The sequence below is a fragment of the Halichoerus grypus genome, chromosome 3 (genome assembly GCF_964656455.1).
Source record: "Halichoerus grypus chromosome 3, mHalGry1.hap1.1, whole genome shotgun sequence".
Taxonomy (NCBI): domain Eukaryota; kingdom Metazoa; phylum Chordata; class Mammalia; order Carnivora; family Phocidae; genus Halichoerus; species Halichoerus grypus.
The window spans coordinates 32241726-32260917 of NC_135714.1; the positions used below are offsets into that span (position 1 = coordinate 32241726).

At 39.4% G+C, this 19192-nt stretch overlaps 2 protein-coding genes across 8 annotated transcripts in view; one reads left to right on the forward strand and one right to left on the reverse strand.

The window, feature by feature from the left end:
- The window catches only part of WDR19 (WD repeat domain 19), a 99824-nt gene extending 86559 nt beyond the window's left edge, over window positions 1-13265 (forward strand). For both annotated transcript variants that reach the window (XM_036112175.2, XM_078068518.1), the window contains exons 33-37: window positions 742-892; window positions 1795-1918; window positions 2697-2773; window positions 3065-3189; window positions 12990-13265. In XM_036112175.2, coding sequence (XP_035968068.2) covers window positions 742-892; window positions 1795-1918; window positions 2697-2773; window positions 3065-3176 — 464 coding nt within the window. In that variant the 3' untranslated portion in view covers window positions 3177-3189; window positions 12990-13265. The remainder of the gene's footprint in view (window positions 1-741; window positions 893-1794; window positions 1919-2696; window positions 2774-3064; window positions 3190-12989) is intronic.
- A 1284-nt stretch (window positions 13266-14549) lies between these two features.
- RFC1 (replication factor C subunit 1) overlaps window positions 14550-19192 on the reverse strand; it is an 84587-nt gene continuing 79944 nt past the window's right edge. For 5 of the 6 annotated variants that reach the window (XM_036112238.2, XM_036112198.2, XM_036112227.2 and 2 more), the window contains 3 exons: window positions 18455-18668; window positions 16899-17090; window positions 14550-15908 (listed from right to left, as the gene is read on the reverse strand). In XM_036112238.2, the coding sequence (XP_035968131.1) occupies window positions 15825-15908; window positions 16899-17090; window positions 18455-18668 (490 nt within the window). In that variant the 3' untranslated portion in view covers window positions 14550-15824. Of the gene's footprint in view, window positions 15909-16898; window positions 17091-18454; window positions 18669-19192 lie in introns of those variants that run through there. The other variant, XM_078068519.1, reaches the window with a different exon arrangement.

Consider the following 19192-nt stretch of genomic DNA (forward strand, 5'->3'; position numbering starts at 1 on the left):
AACAGAATTTTATTTTTGGATGCTGACCTTTGAATGTCATATAATTTTCACATGTCACAAAATATTTTTCTTTTGATTTTTTTCAACCATTGAAAACCTAAAGGCCACTCTTAGCTCATGAGCCATACAAAAACAGAGGGCCACATTTGGCCCACGGGTCAAAATTCACCAACCCCTCTTCTGTAACTATATTCTTTCTTGTTACATGAAAAAGACTTTACAATAATTGTATACCATGCTGGCAAAGGGTGCAATTGGACGGGCACTCACATGACTGCTCCTAGGAATGGACATTGGTATGGCCTTTCTAGAAAGCAGTTTGGCAATTTGTGCTAAGAGCATTTTTTTAAAAAAGTCACTTTCTTTGATCCAGTAACTCACCTCCTGGGTATCTGTCCTGAAGACATAGACGCACGCAGAGAGGTCAGTGCATAAAATGACTAATCTCTCTGACCATTCACGGGCAGTCCTGTCAAACGCAAAAACGCATCTGAGTGGTTTGGGGAGGATACAGGCAAAAGGGGACATCAAGGGAGTGCAGGTCCCAGGGCTACAAGGCAAAACACAGCATAACCACAGGAAGGACATTTTGATGAGCACCCTTTCCTCATGAAACAGGTCCTATCTGGTTCTTTGCCAGGAAAAGCAAACTTAGAGGTGCGATTGTGTTGTCCTCCTGAACGGGGACAGAGTCATGACAGCAGAAGCCCTGGGCTTTCTGCTCTCCCGTGTGTATTGCAGACATCGTGCCAATCCTGACGTCCACGGTGATCGAGTGTCACCGAGCAGGCCTGAAGAACTCTGCTTTCAGCTTCGCAGCCATGTTGATGAGGCCCGAGTACCGCAACAAAATAGATGCCAAATACAAAAAGAAGATCGAGGCCATGGTCAGGTAGGCAGTGACAGCTGATTCTGCTACCTCATCACATTTCACAAATGTAGTTTTCAGACTCTGGCTGCTAATGTGCAGGCTCAGGCAGAGAATGGACTGGGGGTGGCGATTAGGATTGTATTCAGCTACCAGCAGCAGAAAACCCAACAATGGCTTGAAAAAGTCAGTATTTGACTTCTAAACACAGTGTCATGGCTCCGGGCTGCTGTGTCCTGATGCAAGGACAGAGACCTCTGTCTTCCAGCTTTGTCATCCTGAGCACAGAGGGTTCCTCCTCGTTGAGAGTCGGGGGCGGGGCCCAGAGCACATACATCTACCCTGACCATTTAGCGCCACTGTGGCCCGGGCACTAGCTCGGAAGACAAGCTAGTCATTCTCTCCCCACAGAAGACTCCTCTACAGCCATGAGGTCTCATATGGTAACTGCTAGCCACGTGTGGCTATTTAAATTTAAATTAATTAAAATTTTAAAAAATGTAAACCTTAGTTCCTCCCACTATCCATATTTCAAGTGCTCAGAAGCTTCACGTGGCTCCTGGTTACCGTACTGGAGAGCGCAGAACTGGAACATTGCCATTGTCACAGAAGTCCTGTTGCACAGCCCTGAATAGCCTTTACCGCTTCAGTCCACAAAAGGGGGAGACAGGGGAAGAAGCAAGCTTACCCCGTCAGCGGCATCGGTGGCACAGGAAGAGAAGATCCAGCAAGACCCACCCCTGTTTCCGCCATTTACTGTGCTGTGAACTCCAGCCCCCAAATGTGGCCTGGATAGTGCTCCGGTTTAACCACTCAGTCCCTCTCCTTCCTCCCTGAGCTGGAGTGCAGGCTGATGTGAGCTTCTCTCTAGTCTCAGATCCTGACTGTGAGGAAGTAGGCATGTTCCACATGATTCTCTCTCACAGGAGACCTGATACATCCGAGACAGAAGAGGCCACAACCCCGTGTCCATTCTGCGAATTTCTTCTCCCAGAGTGTGAACTCCTCTGTCCTGGATGTAAAAATAACATCCCATATTGCATTGTAACAGTAAGTTCTTTGTATCTTCTATTTATAGTTCATTTGAATACTTGATGTGTAAAAAGCACACTTGGCGATCAGATGGTCCTGGGCTTAAATCCTTTTTCTGCTGCTTTATTGGCTATATAACCTTCTGCAATTTGCTTTACCTTGCTGGGTCCAACCATAACAATGCCTGCCTATTGAGAGAAACTGCAGGGTGATGACAGAACATGTGTGAAGCCTTAGTGTACTACCTGGCATACTGAATAAGTGGTGGTTTTTATTATTAATCTTAAGACCTAGTAGAAAAATTTTTTTTAAATTTTATTTTATTTGAAAGAGAGTACGGCATGAGTTGGGGGAGGCAGGGGCAGGAGCAGAAGGAGAGGGACAAGCAGACTCGATGCCGAGCACGAAGCCCAACACAGGGTTCACAGGGCTCGATCCCACGACCCTGAGATCATGACCTGAGCCGAAATCAAGAGTCAGACACTCAACCGAGCCATCCACGTGCCCCCTATTAGAAAATTTTAGATACCAGATTATTCGTTAATCACTAGGCTAACATAAACTTTATTTTAAAGGAAAATAAATTTAGGTAATGATGTCACAAAATTGAAGACTATTCTTTATACATGAATGTGATAAATGAAATCTGGCTTCAGTCTGTTTGATGCCATCTCTTTCTAGTCAGTTGCTCACCTAATTTAGAGGTTGGCTTTTAATTTTAATACATTTATTATAATTGAATAATGGCAGGAATTTTTTAAATGATGAATTTTACTCTTAAATGTACTGTTTCCAGGGTCGACACATGTTGAAGGATGATTGGACTGTGTGTCCACATTGCGACTTCCCTGCTCTGTACTCAGAATTTAAGATGTAAGTGTGCATTTGTTTCATTCAGTCACACAGATTTACCCAAAAATAGGCCTTTCATTCAACCCCTCTTTTATTTTGAGATCTCCTTATTCAGGACCCAAACCTTCTTGACCTTTGAGACCATTACCCTTAAAGAGGATCTTGCATGAGACTGAATATTCCTAATTCTTAAATTGCGTGATGAGTATGTACTAAGGAGGTGTAGACAGGAATCGTTTTTCACATTAGAATAACCCAAAGCTAAAGGAATAGTATATATTTAATCTACTCTGCCTTTCCCTCCCCAAACAGCATGTTAAACACTGAAAGCACATGTCCTATGTGTTCAGAAAGATTAAACTTTGCTCAACTGAAACAAATCTCCGACTGTACGCAGTACCTGCGAACAGAGGTGGAGCAGTGAGTGGCCTGTGCAGGTAAGTCCCAGACCACCTACTCCCTTTCCCAGGGCCAAGGGGCCACAGAGCAGACAGCGTTTTACACTTTGTATTGGCAGTGGCCCCTTTTTGTGCATCATGTAACTCTGTCAGATTTGAAGAATCTGACAACAAACCGTCGATGTCCTTTAAAAATGCTAGTCGTACTGTCTCCACGGTGACAAAGGCCTTCTGGCCAAGCAGCATCGAGGATTCCAACTATAATGTATTTTATAATATATTATAAAACTTTTGGCATCCACAGATTTGAGAAATCCCTTTTTCTTTCCAAGTCTCATTCGTGTCACGTGGAAGCTGCACACACCCCTTCCATTTGCATTCCACTGGCAAGAATTTTCCCATGGCCACACATACTGCAAAGGGAGGCAGGGAGCTTAGTCCCTGCCACGGCATCTCCCCTGACCTGGTTAAAACGCCTCTCTAGGTTTTCTCACCACCTGCCTCAGTCAGGAGCCGCTCCGTTCAAGCCGCTGGTCTGGGGGGAAGCCCGGTCATTATCTGTGACTCATCTCACCCTCACCCGTCACCCAGTCCATGGGCAAGTCCTCTCAGTCTGCCTGCAGTGTATCGAGTTCCTTCATAAACCGTCCGGGAGCTTTTTATCGCATGTGCAAAAACAAAGAGCGTCAGCCGCCGCCTCTGCTCACTGTGGGGCAGCCCCACTAGCCTCTTTGCCGGTCCTTGCTGGTCCAAACTGCTTTCCATAGCACTGCACGCTCTTACATTCCCACCAGCAGCATATGAAGGCTCGGGTTTCCCCACATCCTCATCAACACTTGTCTTTTTGTTTATAATCATTCTAGTAGGTGTGAAGTGGTATCATTTGTGGTTTTGATTTCCCATTTTCCTAATGACTAAGGATATGGAACATCTTTTCACATGCTTGTTGGTCATTGTGTATCTTCTTTGGAGAACTGTCTATCCAAGTCCTTTACCCATTTTTTAACTGGGTAATTTGTCTTTTTATAGTTGAGTTATAAGAATTCTTAACAGACCCTAGACACCAGTGTTTTATCAGATACATGACTTGCAAGTATCTTCTCTCATCCTGTGGAATAATTTTTTACTTTCTTGATAGTATCCTTTGACGTAAATATTTTCATTTTAGTGAAGTCCAGTTTATCTTTTTTTCCCTGTTTTTTCCCCCCTTTGGTTACTTGTGCTTTTGGAGTCCCATCTTAAGAGTTTTATAGTTGTTGCTCTTACATTTACATCTTTGATCCATTTAATTTTTGTGTATGGTGTGAGTTTAGGGATCCAACTTCCTTCTTTTGCCATGTACATGTCCCAGTACCTTTTGCTGAAGACTGTTCTTTCCCCATTGTTACTGGGTTGTCTTTTTGTTATTGAGTTGTAAAACTTCTTTTATTTGTATTTTCTAGATACAGGTCTGTCAGATATATTTTGCAAATATTTTCTCTTTCTGTGGCTTCCCAATTCTTCTCCTTAATGGTATCTTTTGATGAGATTTTGATGGAATTTATAATTTATACATTTTTAAGTTTTATGGTTATTGTATCCTGTCTAAAAAAATATTTGCCTACTAACAACTCCCAAGCATATTCTAATATGTTTTCTTTTAGAAGCTCTAGGTCTGTGATCCATTTTGAAATTATTTTTGTTTACATTGTGAGACAAGGACTAACATTCTCCCCTGCCCCAACTGGATATCCAGTCTTCTGATACCATTTGTTGAAAAGTATTTTCTTTCCTCATTGAATTGCTTGGGTGCTTTTGTTGAAAACCAATGAGGTTTTAAATACTGATCTATTTCTGGACTCTCTTCTTTTCCATTGATGTATTTGTCCCCTATTTCAATACTACACTGTCTTGGTTACTGTGGCTTTCTAGTATATCTTAAAGTCAGGTACTGTGGATCCTCCAATGTTGTCATTTTTTTCCAAGATTGTTTTGACTACTCTTAATCCTTTCCATCTCCCTATAAAATTTCAGAATCAGCTTGTCAAATTCTATTTTTAAAGCTTGCTCAAATTATGATTGGGATTCGTTTCGTTTTCCTGTTGCTGTGTAACATATTATCATAAATTTAGCATCTTAAAATAATATACATTAACTATGTCAATTTTTTTATTGATAGTTGACATCAGTTGTTTTAGGTGTATAACATAATGGTTATATATACAGAAATGATTACCACAGTGAGTTAACATCCACACCACACAGAGGTACAAATTTTTGTTAATGAGAACTTTTAAATCTCTTAGTAACTTCCAAATATATAATATGGTTAACTACAGTTAACATGCGGTACCTTATATCCCCCAGACTTATGACCTTGTACCTTTTGAGCACCTTCATCCATTCCACCCACTCCCCACCCCAGGCCTCTGGCAACAACAAATTGTTCTCTGTATCCATGAATTCCAATTCCATTTTTTTCATACACATAAGTCAGACTATACAGTATTTTGTCTTTCTCTAATCTCACTTACCATAGTGCCCTCCCCCTCAGGGTCCATCCATGTTGTTGCAAATGGCAGTATTTCCTTCTTTTTTTATGGCTGAATAATATTCCTGTGTTTAGGTGCATGCATGCATACACACGTGCCATTTTCTTTATCCAGTGTAGATGGACACTTACGGTTGTTTCCTTATCTTGGCTATTGTAAATAATGCCAAAATGAACATAGGGGTATCTTTTCAAGATAGTGATTTTGTTTTTCAGATAAATACCCAACAGTGGAACAGCTGGACCACATGGTAATTCTATTTTTAATTTTTTGAGGAACCTCTATACTGTTTTTCACTGTTGCTGCACCAGTTTGCATCCCTAGCAGTGCCCAAGGCACCTCCACATCCTTCCCAACACTTGTGATTTCTTGTCATTTTGGTAATAGCCATTTGAACAGGTGTGAGTGATACATCATTGTGGTTTCGATTTACATTTCCCTGATAACCTGTGATGTTTAGCAGCACCCTTTCTTTTTTTTTTTTTTTTTTTTTAAAGATTTTATTTATTTATTTGACAGAGAGAGAGAGAGAGCGAGAGAGGGAACACAAGCAGGGGGAGTGGGAGAGGGAGAAGCAGGCCTCCCGCGGAGCAGAGAGCCCGATGCGGGGCTCGATCCCAGGACCCTGGGATCATGACCTGAGCCGAAGGCAGACGCTTAACGACTGAGCCACCCAGGCGCCCCTAGCAGCACCCTTTCATGTACCTGTTGACCATCTGTGTATCTTGTTTGGAAAAATTTCTATTCAGATCCTATGCCCATTTTTAAGTGGCTTTTTTTCTACTGAACTGTATGAGTTCTTTATATTAACCCTTTATCAGATCTATGATTTGCAAATATTTTCTCCCAATCCATGTGCTGCCCTTTCATTTTGTTGGTGGTTTCTTTTGCTATACAGAAGTTTTTTGTAGTTAGGATAGTCTCACTTGTTTACATTTGCTTTGCTGCCTTGCCGCCTTTGCTTTTGGTGTCAAATCCAAAAAAACCTTACCAAGACTGATGTCAAGGAGCTTATTACCCCCTATATTTTCTTCTAGGAGTTTTATGCTTTCAGGTCTTCTGTTCAAGTTTTTAATCCATTTTGAGTTGATTTTTGTGTATGGGTGAGCTAGTGGTCCAGTTTTCCCAACACCACTTATTACAGAGACTCTCCTTTCCCCATTATATATTCCTGGCTCCTCTGTCACAAATTAATTGACCATATATACACAGGTTTATTTCTGAGCTCTCTATTCTGTTCCATTGATCTTCACATCTACTGTCTACTATGTGACTGTTTTTATGCCAATACCATACTGTTTTGATTACTATAGCTGTGTAATATAGTTTCAGGAAATGTGCCTCCAGTTGTGTTCTTCTTTCTCAAGATTGCTTTAGCTAATCAGGATCTTTTGTGGTTCCATACAAACATTAGGATTGTTTATTCTATTTTTGTGAAAAAATATCATTGGAAACTGATAGAAACTGCCTTGAATCTGTAGATTGTTTTGGGTAGTATGGACACTTTAACAGTTTTGATTCTTCCAATCTGTGACCACAGAGTATCTATTTGTCTTTAATTTCTTTCACCAATGTCTTACAGTTTTCAGCATACAGGTCTTTCACCTCCTTGGTTAAATTTACACATAAGTATTTCATTCTTTTTTTATGCAGTTTTAAGTGGGATTGTTTTCTTAATCTCTGATAGTTCATTATTAGTGTATAGAAGTGCAAGAGATTTTTATATATTGATTTTGTATCCTGAAACTTCACTGAACTCATTTATTAGGCTTTAACAGTTTTTTAGTGGTCTTTAGGGTTTTCTATATATACCATGTCATCTGCAAATAGTGACACTTTAACTTCTTCCTTTCCAATTTGTATGCCTTTTCTTTCTTTTTCTTGCGTAAATGCTCTGGCTAGGACTTCAAGTACTATGTTTAATTAAAAGTGGCAAGAGTAGGGGTCCTTACCTTCTTTCTGATCTTAGAGGAAATGCTTTTAAGCTTTTAACCATTGAGAAGGATGATAGCTATGGGCTTCTCCTATATGGCCTTTATTATGCTGAGGTATGTTCCCTCTATACCCACTTTGGTGAAGTTTTTTAACATCAGTGGATGTTGAATACTGTTAAAATGCTTTTTCTGTATCTACTAACTGATCATATGATTTTTATTCTTCATTTTCTTAATGTGGTATATCACACTGATTGGTTTGTAGATGCTAAACTATCCTTGCATCCCTGGAATATATCCCAGTTGATCGTGGTGTATGATCCTTTTAACATATTTTTGAATCCAGTTTGCTAATAGATTGCTTAGGATTTTTGCATCAATGTTCATCAGAAATATTGGCCTATTACTTTCTTTATTGTGGTATCCTTGTCTGGTTTTGGTAGCCAACTAATGCTGGCACATAAAATGAGTTTGGAAGGGTTCCCTCCTCTTCTATTTTTTGGAAGAGTTTGAGAAGGATTGGTTTGAATGCTTTAAATGTTGGTAAAATTCACCAGTGAAGCCATCTTGTCTTAGACTTTTGTTTGCTGGGAGGTTTTTTGATTACTTCAACCTCCTTTCTAGTAATTGGTCTGCTCAGATTTTCTGTTTCTTCATGATTCAGTCTTGTAAGGTTATATGTTTCTAGGAATATTCCATTTCTTTTCTAAGTTGTTTCATTTGTCGGTGTGTAGTAGTTCATAGTAGTCTTTTATGATCTTTTGTATTTGTGTTATCCATTTAATATCTCCTCTTTCATTTCTGAGTCCTTTTCTCTTGGTGAGTCTAGCTAAAGGTTTATCTATTTTCTTTAACCAGCTCTTTTTTATTGCTGTTTTTTATTGTCTTTTTAGTCTCTTTCCTTTATTTCTGCTCTTTGTTATTTTCTTCCTTCTATTAACTTTAGGCTTAGCTTGTTCTTTCTGGTTCCTTGAGGTATAAAGTTAGTTATGTTTACCTTGAGATCCTTCTTGTTTCTTGATGTAGGCATTAATTGCTATGAGCTTCCCTCTTAAAACTGTTTTTGTTGGGCACCTGGGTGGCTCAGTTGGTTACACAACTGCCTTCGGCTCAGATCATGATCCTGGAGTCCCGGGATCGAGTCCCACATCGGGCTCCCTGCTCAGTGGGAGGTCTGCTTCTCCCTCTGACCCTCCCCCTCTCAAGCTATCTGTCTCTCATTCTCTCTCTCAGATACATAAATAAAATCTTTAAAAAAAAAAAAAAAAACCTGCTTTTGCTACATCCCTTAAGTTTTGTCTTTCCATTTTCATTTGTCTCAAGATATTTTTTCTTTTGATTTCTTCTCTGACCCACTGGTTGTTCCATACCATGTTGTTGAATCTCCACATATTTTTGAATTTTCCAGTTTTCTTCTTATAAATGACTTCTAGTTCCATACCATTGTGGTTAGAAAAGATGTTCAGTCTTCTTAAATTTATTGACTTGTTTTCCTAGCCTAACCTATGATCTGTCCTAGAGAATGTTTCATGTGTGCTTAAGTCTGTGTATTCTGCTTTTGGATGAAATGCACTGTAAATGTCTGTTAAGTGCGGTGTTTCCTTATTATTGATTTCCTGTCTGGATGATTTATCCACTGTCTGTCCCCTACTCTTACTATATTGCTATTTTTTAGACCTTAATTTTTGCTTTATATCTTTAGATGTTTCTATGTTGGGTGCATACTTACAAATGTTATATCCATTTTTGTGTTGACCTTTTTATCATTATATAATGACCTTCTTTTGTCTATTACAGTCTGTTTTAAAATCTTTTTTGTCTGGTATAAGTAAAGTTATTCCAGCCTTCTTTTGATTTCCATTAGCCTGGAATATCCTTTCCATTCCTTCACTTTCAGTCTGTGTCCTTAAAACTGAGTCTCTTGTCAGCATCAGGATAGATGGATATTGTTTTTTAATCCATTCAGCCACTCTTGATCAAAGGATTTAGCAATTTGCATTTAAAGTAATTATTGACAGATACGGACTTACAAAATAGCCAGAAAACAAAAAAAATGGCAGTAAGTCCATTGTTCCTTCTTTTCTTGCTCTCTTTATGATTTAATGACTTTCTATAGGGGTATGCTTAGATCCCTTTTATCTTTCGTGTATCTACTGTAGATTTTTGTTTTGTGGTTACCATGAGGATTACATTCAACCTATTTTAAGTTGTAAGTTCTGAGGCTCTACATTTTTACTCCCCGTTTTGTTTTTGATGTCATAGTTTGTATCTGTGCATCTTGGGTGTCCATTACTGTCATGATGGTTATTTTTATTGCTTTTGTAAGTGATTAACCCACCACCATTACAAGATTATTCTGAACTTATATATTAACCTTTAAGCATTCAGATTTATACTTTCATATGTTTTCCTCTTATTAACCAGCACTTCCAGCTTAAAGAAGCACCTTTAACATTTCCTAAAGCTGGTCTAGCGGTGATGAACTGTCTTTCAATTCCGAAGGGTAACACTGCCAGGTAGAATATTCTTGGTTAGCATTTCTTTTCTTTCACAGCAGTTTGAGTATGTCACGCCACTGTCTTCTAGTCTGCAAAGGTTTCTACTGAAAAAGTTGCTGATGGTCTTACAGGGGTTCCCTTGTATGTAACAAGTTGCTTCTCTCCTTTCGCTTTTGGCAATTTCATTATAATGTGTCTCGGTGTGGGTCTCTTTGGGTTCATCTTGCTTGGAACTCTGGATTTCCTGGATCTGGATGTCTGTTCCCTTCCCCAGGTTAGGGAAATTTTCAGACTCTCTCCTCTCTTTTAGGACCCTTATAATGTGAATATTGGTTGATGTTATCCCATAAATCCCTTAAACTGTAATCACTTTTTTTCATGCTTTTATCTTTTTGCTATGCTGATTAGATGAGTTCCATGGACCTGTCTTCAGTTTCATTGATCCTTTCTGTTCATTTATTCTGCTATTGAACCTTTTTATTGTATTATCCAGTTCAGTGGTTATATTCTTCAAGTCTGTGATTTGTTTAGTACTTTCTTCACTTTGTTCATAAATTGTTTTTATGACCATTACTGTAAACTCTTTATCATGTAAATCACTTTACCCCCATTTCATTACGGTCTTTTTCTGAGGTTTTAACCTGTTTGTTTGGAACATATTCCTCTGTTTCCTCATTTTCATTGACTCTGTGTTGGTTTCTACACATTAGCTAAGACCTCTCCCAGTCTTGAAGGAGTGGCCTCATGTAGGAAATGAGCCTAACCATTCAACACTACCCTGGTTCTTCCTTCTTAGTTGCTCCCAAGACCTCCTCAGTCAGCACCTAGTTGCAGGCTGATTGGAAGGCGAACCTTCAGGCCACAGTTATTAAATTAAGCAAATAAGCCTCTTTCATAAAGACCGGGCATTTCTGTCTGCTGCCTCTGCATTACGCCCTGGAAGACTAGCTGGTTAAGAATGGTTTCTGTTTGTGACAGTCCAGTTGGGACTTGCAAACGTAAAACCCTGATGGCCACCAGAGTTAGGTGATTAAGGGGTGTCCCCTGGGTGGCAGCAGAAACTGGAGTGCCAGACTTGTGCACAAGCTCCTTTTTGAGAGAGCCACCTGGCACAAGGCAGAGAAAGAACACAAAGATGGTGCCTGCTAGCCTCTGCCGTCTCAGCAGAGTGTTGCAGCTGGCCCCTAAGTATGTGTTAAATTAGAAGCCTGCCCCTCAAGCCAAAGCTTTTAATAGGCCTTTTTCACATAGACTGGGTGCATTTCAGTCTGCTACCTCTGAGCTGGGCCCTGGGGGATTAGCCACTGTGGGTCCATGTGATCTCATTTTGAACTGTTTTTTAGTTTGCCATATCCTTTTAGTTCTCATGGATACAAGGCCCGTTGCCTTTTAAAGCTAGAGGTTTTGGAGGCCCATCTCTCAGGTGGAAGTCTTAAAAGTCAGGGCATCAGATGGGGGGTCCAAACCCTTCACTCCTCAGGGAGAAGCTAGGAGTTGTTGAATTCCCTCCTGGTTGTGTGTCTTCATGGGGGGGGAGGGCAGGGGAGAGAGTGTATGGCAAGATTTTCTCACCCTCTCCTACCCGTTTTTGATGTGGGTTTTTTCTTTTTCACCTGATATGCAGCAGTTGCTCAGCTAGTTTCTGGATCTCTTTCAGAGGGACTTGTTCCATATGTAGCTGTAGATGCACTGCGTCCATGGGAAGAGGTAGTTCAGGATCTTCCTACATTGCCATCTTGAACTAGAACCTACCTATCTCACAATTTCTGTGGATCAGTAATATAGGCATGGCTTAGCAGAGTCTTCTGTTCAGGATCTCACAAGGCTGCAGTTGGTTGGAGCTGCAATCTAATGTGAGACTCTTGTCCAGCCTGTTGGTGAACTGCATTCTTACCGTGAGAGTACCGGGGCCCTCAGATCCTAGAAGCAGCCCTCAGTTTTCTAACACATGGCATTCCCTTAAACGTGGAACTGTGCTTCTTCTAGTCCAGCATAAAAGTCTCTTCTAAGCCTGTGAAGTTCAAGGGTTTACATGGAGTTTATATGCAGATTTTCGGGATATTATCCCTATCATTTCAGTAGTTCTGACAAGCCCACTCTATTCTCTCTCTGAGCTAGTAAGACTATGACTTCACTGTCCTCATGGACTTACCCTCAGGTGCAAACACATATGAAGATGAATCTTACCCAGTGGACTTCTCTTCTTTCAAGAGTTTACACCTTTCCAATTTCTACCAGCTTTTGGTTGCTCTTCCAATGCCTTTGAATAGTTATATTTTGTCCTGAGTTTGTAAGTATTATCTGCAGGAGGATACTCTGCAATTCCACCAAAGGAGGATCTTATGTTTTTAACATAGACTCTCTCCACACTATCCCTGCGTTAAAGTAGAGGCTTAGTCCCATGGTTCCTATATACTTGCAGATGCGCTTCGGGAAGTTATGATTATGCTACAACTGTGACTATAAAAAGTCACTATAAATGTCTTATTGTACAATGAATATTAGTTGAGGCTACTGTTCACTGACTCCTTTTAGATAAGGAACCATTAATGACCATTCAGTTTCAGGAAAATCTTCATAGATTGCTGAGCACTTACCTTGCATTTTCCCATTCTTACCAGTAAAGTGGCTATTATCATCACCCTCACTTTATAACAGTTTAACAGTTCGCATGTACACTTTCAGATTTAAACTCAATACTGATTACAGACCAGAGGTTTCTAACTTGAATAGTCATCCTGCTCCACATTCCAGAAATGAGCAAAAACTTCTTTAGTATAGCTTGGCTTTATTTGTGCCTGCCAGTTACTTGAAACACTTCTAAAGATGTGGGGGTTGTTTTTTTTTTGTCTTTTCTATATGTTCCTGCTGAAAAGATTCCACAGGAGGCCAAGTTTCTACCCCTGGTGGCTTCTGGATACAGAAAAAAGACTCTCCAGGTCACAGACATTGTACAGTTGCCATTGTAGAGTGGCAAAACAGTGACATATAGCCTTGCTGTTTGTTATACTCTGTAGAGTTGCTCTTCAAAGTCTTACATATTCTATGCTCTGCACTGTTAATAGTAGCCTATGATGTAACTGTAAATATTCAACTTTTTGATAACTTTTATATTTTGAAATATCTCCTTTAAAATAAAATTGTTGATTAGATATTTGTAATGTTTTCCTGGATTTGGAGACAGAAAAAGGGAGACAGCATTGTGAAGTCTGGGCAGCACAGACATTAACACTTAAAAGTTTGAAATGAGAAGTTTAGCAATTTGAAAGAATGAAACTATAAACCATAAGCTATCTCCTGAGTTGTTAATTCCTTTCACAAAATTAAATCATTTGATTTCCCGAAGATGTACATTTTCCAGAATCTTCCCCGTATCACACACACCCCCCTTTTTCCTGCATCAGTATATGCTTCCTTGTCAGCCAAAGCCAATGTCACCAAAGTCTGAGCAGCTGCAGAAATGAGGCAAAGAGCCTACCTCTGAATGTTAACAGCATAGCCACCAGCATCCCGAGCATTACAAAGCTACCTGCAGGCCTGTGGTAGTACCCAAGGGACAACAATGTTTCATCGCATCCAAGTATCCACATACATGATGCCTCCAACTTTATGATCTGATCTTCCTCCCACAAAGCCTGGCTAGAGAATAGGCCAGAGGCCTTGGCTTTACTAAGTGATACAAGTCATTATCATTAAACCCACCTATCATCCTCTTGTTTTCCCATTATCATTGGAGGGATGTTGTAAAGTTATAGGAATAAGAGCCATAGGCACTTGGGATCTGTGAGATCCCATATCTGGGGAGTTATGGGCTTTAAACATTCACTAATAAACATTCACTAATAAGCATAATTACACCAGAACTTATTTAGGAAGATACTCCTCCCAGTACATACAACACTGCTCCTTGTTAATAACTTCAAGAGGCCAAATAATGTTGCTGCAATGGACCGCAAAAACTTAACAGGATGAAGGACAAAGCACAGTAGTTTGTTACAGCTTCCAAAATGGCCAAGACACAATGGATGTCAAAAGAAGTATGCAGTTTTATTCTGCAAAGACACGTGGCCATCACGTAGCTCCAGCAGATCCATGTTGTCCTCCTATTTTAAAGAGCGTATTTATAACCTCTAATTCTAAGTTATTTATCTTATACATTGATTATGCCAATCAATCATAGAGCATTTAGAATTATTAACAAAATCATAATTTACAAGTAAACTCATATTCATTGTTCTGGCTGCAAGGAGATTACACTCCCTTTCCTGGCGAATAAAAAACAAGTAGGCAGACATGACTTTCATATCAAAAAGCAATAGAATATGCGGAAGAAAGCCATGCTCACCCCACTGGTGAGGTGAGGCAGTCGTCAATCAAGGAGATCTTCACTGAAGCAGAAGTTTCGAGCTGGGCTTTAACAAAGAGAGGGGCAAGGCTGAAGGCAACATTTTATTCCCATAATGAACTTAGTCTACATGAAAGACATTTTTCACACTGGTAAGTACACTTTAAATGTCTCAAGAACTTCATGTCTCACCTCCCAAACAATACTGTCAATTACTTAAAGGGAGGAAATAGTATCCTAATTTTACATTCCTTTTAGCACATACCTCTGAACATTTCCTGACAAAATTTCAAAACAGCTAGACAGCTAAATTCCAGGCTACTTCCACAGCCTCAGAGCCACTCAGCAAGTACAGTTACAGGGACAATCTAAAATTCCAGTACGGTTTGTGGAATCAGTCAGAGGGCAGAACCAGAGCTCCCAGAGGCAAACAAAAGCCAGCATTCATTTTGTCCCAAGTCAGAGTGAGACTAAGATTCTGACCTGACCTAAACCCTACTGGTTTGAACCTGATGAGTTGAGACTCTGGAAGGCTAAAAATGTGGCAATCCTTTTACAGCCGCCCATCCCCTCCAGTGATGACACAGAGGCCTGTCCATGACATGCCGTTCACAACAGAGATATGGCTGGCACTCACAGAGGTAATCAAGTTGGGAATGAGAGTTCTGACTGTCTAACGGCCAAAGTTCTGCTTCACACAACTGGTTAGTGAGGAAGAGTTAGCTTTTTACCCAATCATTTGCAAACTAATAAGGAATGTAATATACCAACATACTATTTTACTGTACAAGATGACATTCTTAAGAATTTGCACATGTGTCATGTGGAACATGTTTATTCCTGATTTATATTTTGTAAGATATTTGACAATATACAAAGAACACCAGTTCTAGGTGGTGACTGTTTTGTATTATGATTTATTTACAAAATTTCACCACATAATAGTAACTACCTTTTTTAAAAAATCGGCATCGGTCCTATAAAGGCCATTGGGATAAATTCTTAAGCCTACAAAAGTTGCCTTAATACCAACGTTCCCAGGCATATTACTGTTAACTAAAATCTGACTCCAAAGCTCACATGTAGTTTCTGATTATACACAGTCAATATGAAGCACAATCTAATTAGATTGACAGGGGACAGTGGAGGACCCAAGCAGTCCTATCAACCTCTATAAGAGGTGTATGTTAGCCTACTGGTTACATCCCTCTAGCTGTACCACCGTTTATTTATAATGGGACCACTGAGTTGCCCCATTATGCTAAAATATGATTCCTTTGGAAAAAACAAGGCATTATCTAGACAAGCTAGACGGGTCAACGGGGTGAGTAAAAAGTGGCTGTCAGTAGTGAAAAACAGTTTCATTTCATTTCTTTGAACTTTTTCCTTTTCCTTTTCTGAACTCCTTATCTTTTTCTGATTTTGAAGGCTTTGAAGATTTTGTCTTTTTCTGTTGGGAGAGAAGAATGCACAAAATAGTTAATAGCTGTATTTATGAGGCAATGAAATAAGTCAATTTCTACAATAAAGCTGATCTTTACCTGCAACGTAATAGAAAGGTTGCAAACATCTTCACCTACCACCACTCCAGATGAGCTTACTTTCAAGGAACAACTGGGCTAGTTGGAGCCTTTAACTACATAAAAGCTATTTAGAATCTAGAACTAAGACACGTTCCCCAGGCATAGTTTCTTGGATTTAGGAGATAGGTATATTTAGGAAAGACAAAATGAGCAGGAGATAATTTACTAATAAGGTAATGTTTTAATGAAGAATTTCCTTTTCTTTCAGTTTCCGATTAGAGATCTAAACACGTTCGGTTTTTGAGAAGGGGAGAGAGGGAGACAACCTCTTATGTCTACACAAGACTTAGAAAGCTACACTGCAGAAGGCCGCTTTTCCTACCCTTGCATATACAAAACAGAAATGAGGGACAAGAATGACACACACTAAGGAAAGAAGAGAACACAGACTAGATTCCTTTGCCTTAGCCAAAGGTAAACAGTAGGCTGATACCATAAATGGTTTTAATCTTTCCTCGCACAAGACAAGATTGTTTCATTCTGAGAAATTTCTATAGGCAGTTCAATGGCTATAGCAAAACACAAATTACAGAAGAAAGAGTTTCACTGAAAATGTTTTTCTTAATTAAACTGTAAAAATATGTGTCTATGGTAAAGCACACACCAATGACCAAATAAAACTGGTACTTTTTCTAACAGCATATGACCATCATATGATGGCCTATTTTCTTGCCTTCTTCCACTATTATAAGCAGCTATTTATAAGACTAAAATCTATACCTTCTCTACCCTCAATGTGATGAATGTAAAAACTTAAAACAGGCCCTGAATAATTTCAGAAGGCGTGTTGTACACAAGAAAAGATAAACTACCGAGGGAATATCATGGCATTTCCTGTCTGTAGCTTAAAATACTACCTTGATCATTGCATCAGTTTCCACAGAGTCTTGGTCTTTCTCATCAGATTGAGAGTCCTCTTCATTTAACTCTTCATTGTATTCAGAATCCAGTGCTGGGCCTGTGCTGTGTCTGGGTGTCTTCACTGCCTGAAGTGAATATGGAGTAAGGTGGACTTCCTTATTGTAAGTTCTTGTGAAGGCTGCTTTCACCTATAGGAAAGGAATAGAAAGAGGCTGTTAAAAATAAGTGCCAAACAATCCTAATTTTAAACCAAAGGTTTTGTGAGATCCTGCAAGATCCGTGAAATATTCTGTGAAATATTTACGCATGTACATGTTAAGTGTACTTATATACATTTTTCTACGGAGAAGTTCTATGTTTTTCATGACATTCTTAATAGAGCCCATGACTCAAAAATAAGAACTAGTATTTGGGAACATTAGGCAGGAAAGAAAGAAAAAAAAAAAGAACTTTAGCTCATCATTTTTGCCTATTTAGTGCATCCCACAGTTCTACAAAGTGAGAAGCATAGTGAATTAATAAATCAAAAAAGACTTACAATAAGGTACAAGTTAAACTTGGCCTTTAATTACTACAAAATACACAAATTACCTTTATCATAATAATGGTTAATTCAAAATACTAAGTAACTTGAAAGCCTTAACTTGAAGCTTCTAAACATAATTGTAGAATTAGTCCTTGAATTCTAACAATGGAGGTCTCTCATGAGAGAATTTACCCATAACCATAAAGTCAGATCAAAATTCTAGAGAAGGTAAGCCATAGAGAATATATCTTCTAAAACAGCACCAAAGTGGGGCGCCTGGGTGGCTCAGTTGTTAAGCGTCTGCCTTCGGCTCAGGTCATGATCCCACGGTCCTAGGATCAAGCCCTGCACTGGGCTCCCTGCCCTGCGTTCCAGAAGCCTGCTTCTCCCTCTCCCACTCCCCCTGCTTGTGTTCCCTCTCGCTGTGTCTCTGTCAAATAAATAAATAAAATCTTTAAAAAATAAATAAATAAAATAAAACAGCACCAAAGAAACAGGCAGAGTGTGAGGTACTGGATATTACAGATCCATGTTATGTCCTTTTAGTTTTTTCATGCTCATTATATAAAGAAAGTAGGGGATACATTATTACATAATAAACTGTCCAACTATAATAAATACTAAGTTCACAGATTAGGCAGACTGAGAAAAAGTATAAAAATCCTCAACCAATAAACACATCTTTCTTCTCATAATGTATTACCACCACCTGACTTACTTCCCCAGGCTCATCCACCCGACTTTACATGGAATACATTTATATACTGGCTTCTCAGATTTCATGTCTTGCTTTTCCACTCAACATAAAGCAATGATAAAACTACAAATCGTTAAGGTCAAATCCAGAAGTCCATTCTTAATACTGCACTCAAATAGTATCTTTGGAAAGCACAGGCCATAAGAAGCAAAAAGCATTTAAGGGGAAAAAATTAAACCTTTTTAAAGCACCTACAACATCTCTGAAATACTCCTACTACAAACTTGTAATCACAAAGTGACGGAGAACCAGTGAGTTACACAATTTACCTTGGGGTCCAGCCTGGAGAAGGGACTAGATTTGCCTCCCCAGCTGCTAATTTCCATGATATTCTCAAAGTCTTCTTTCATCAAGTAGTAGGTGTCCATAAGAGCAATAACGTCCTGTACTCCTTCTACCCCTTGTGAGGTCAAGGGCTGTACAAGTGCATCCCTTACATGGGACAGATAATCCATGTTTACAGTCCTTTTGCTGGAATAAGTTCTTAAACCAAAACAAAAGAGACATAACTGTAGTCAGTGGCAAACTACCACCAACTCAAGTCATAGTGTGAAGTTCAATCCACTTTTAATAATGCCCAATGTAATGTCTACTATTTAACAGCTGGTAGAGAAAGCCTAGCACTACACCATCAGGATGATGGACACACACCAGTGTGCTCAAAGGGAATGAATTTTCTACTTCTCTGGATCAGTGAATGAAAAACACAAATGTAGGTTCTACTTGCAACCTACTCTCAAGGCCTGGGCAACAACAGGATTTCTATGTACTCATACTTAATATAGCCAAAGATTATTCATTCCTAGTTCCAAATATTAAAAGCATCAGTAAAAGGCAGTGAGATTTCCTACCTCAAGTTCCACTGCTACTTACTACATGACGGTCTGCAATACCTTTTGATCTGAATGTAACATACAAAATTATATATGAATATTTCCCTCATATTTCCTAATAGGGTTACTCTGAAATCTTTAGTTCTAGAGCAGGGCTTTCCCCAAACTAAGAAA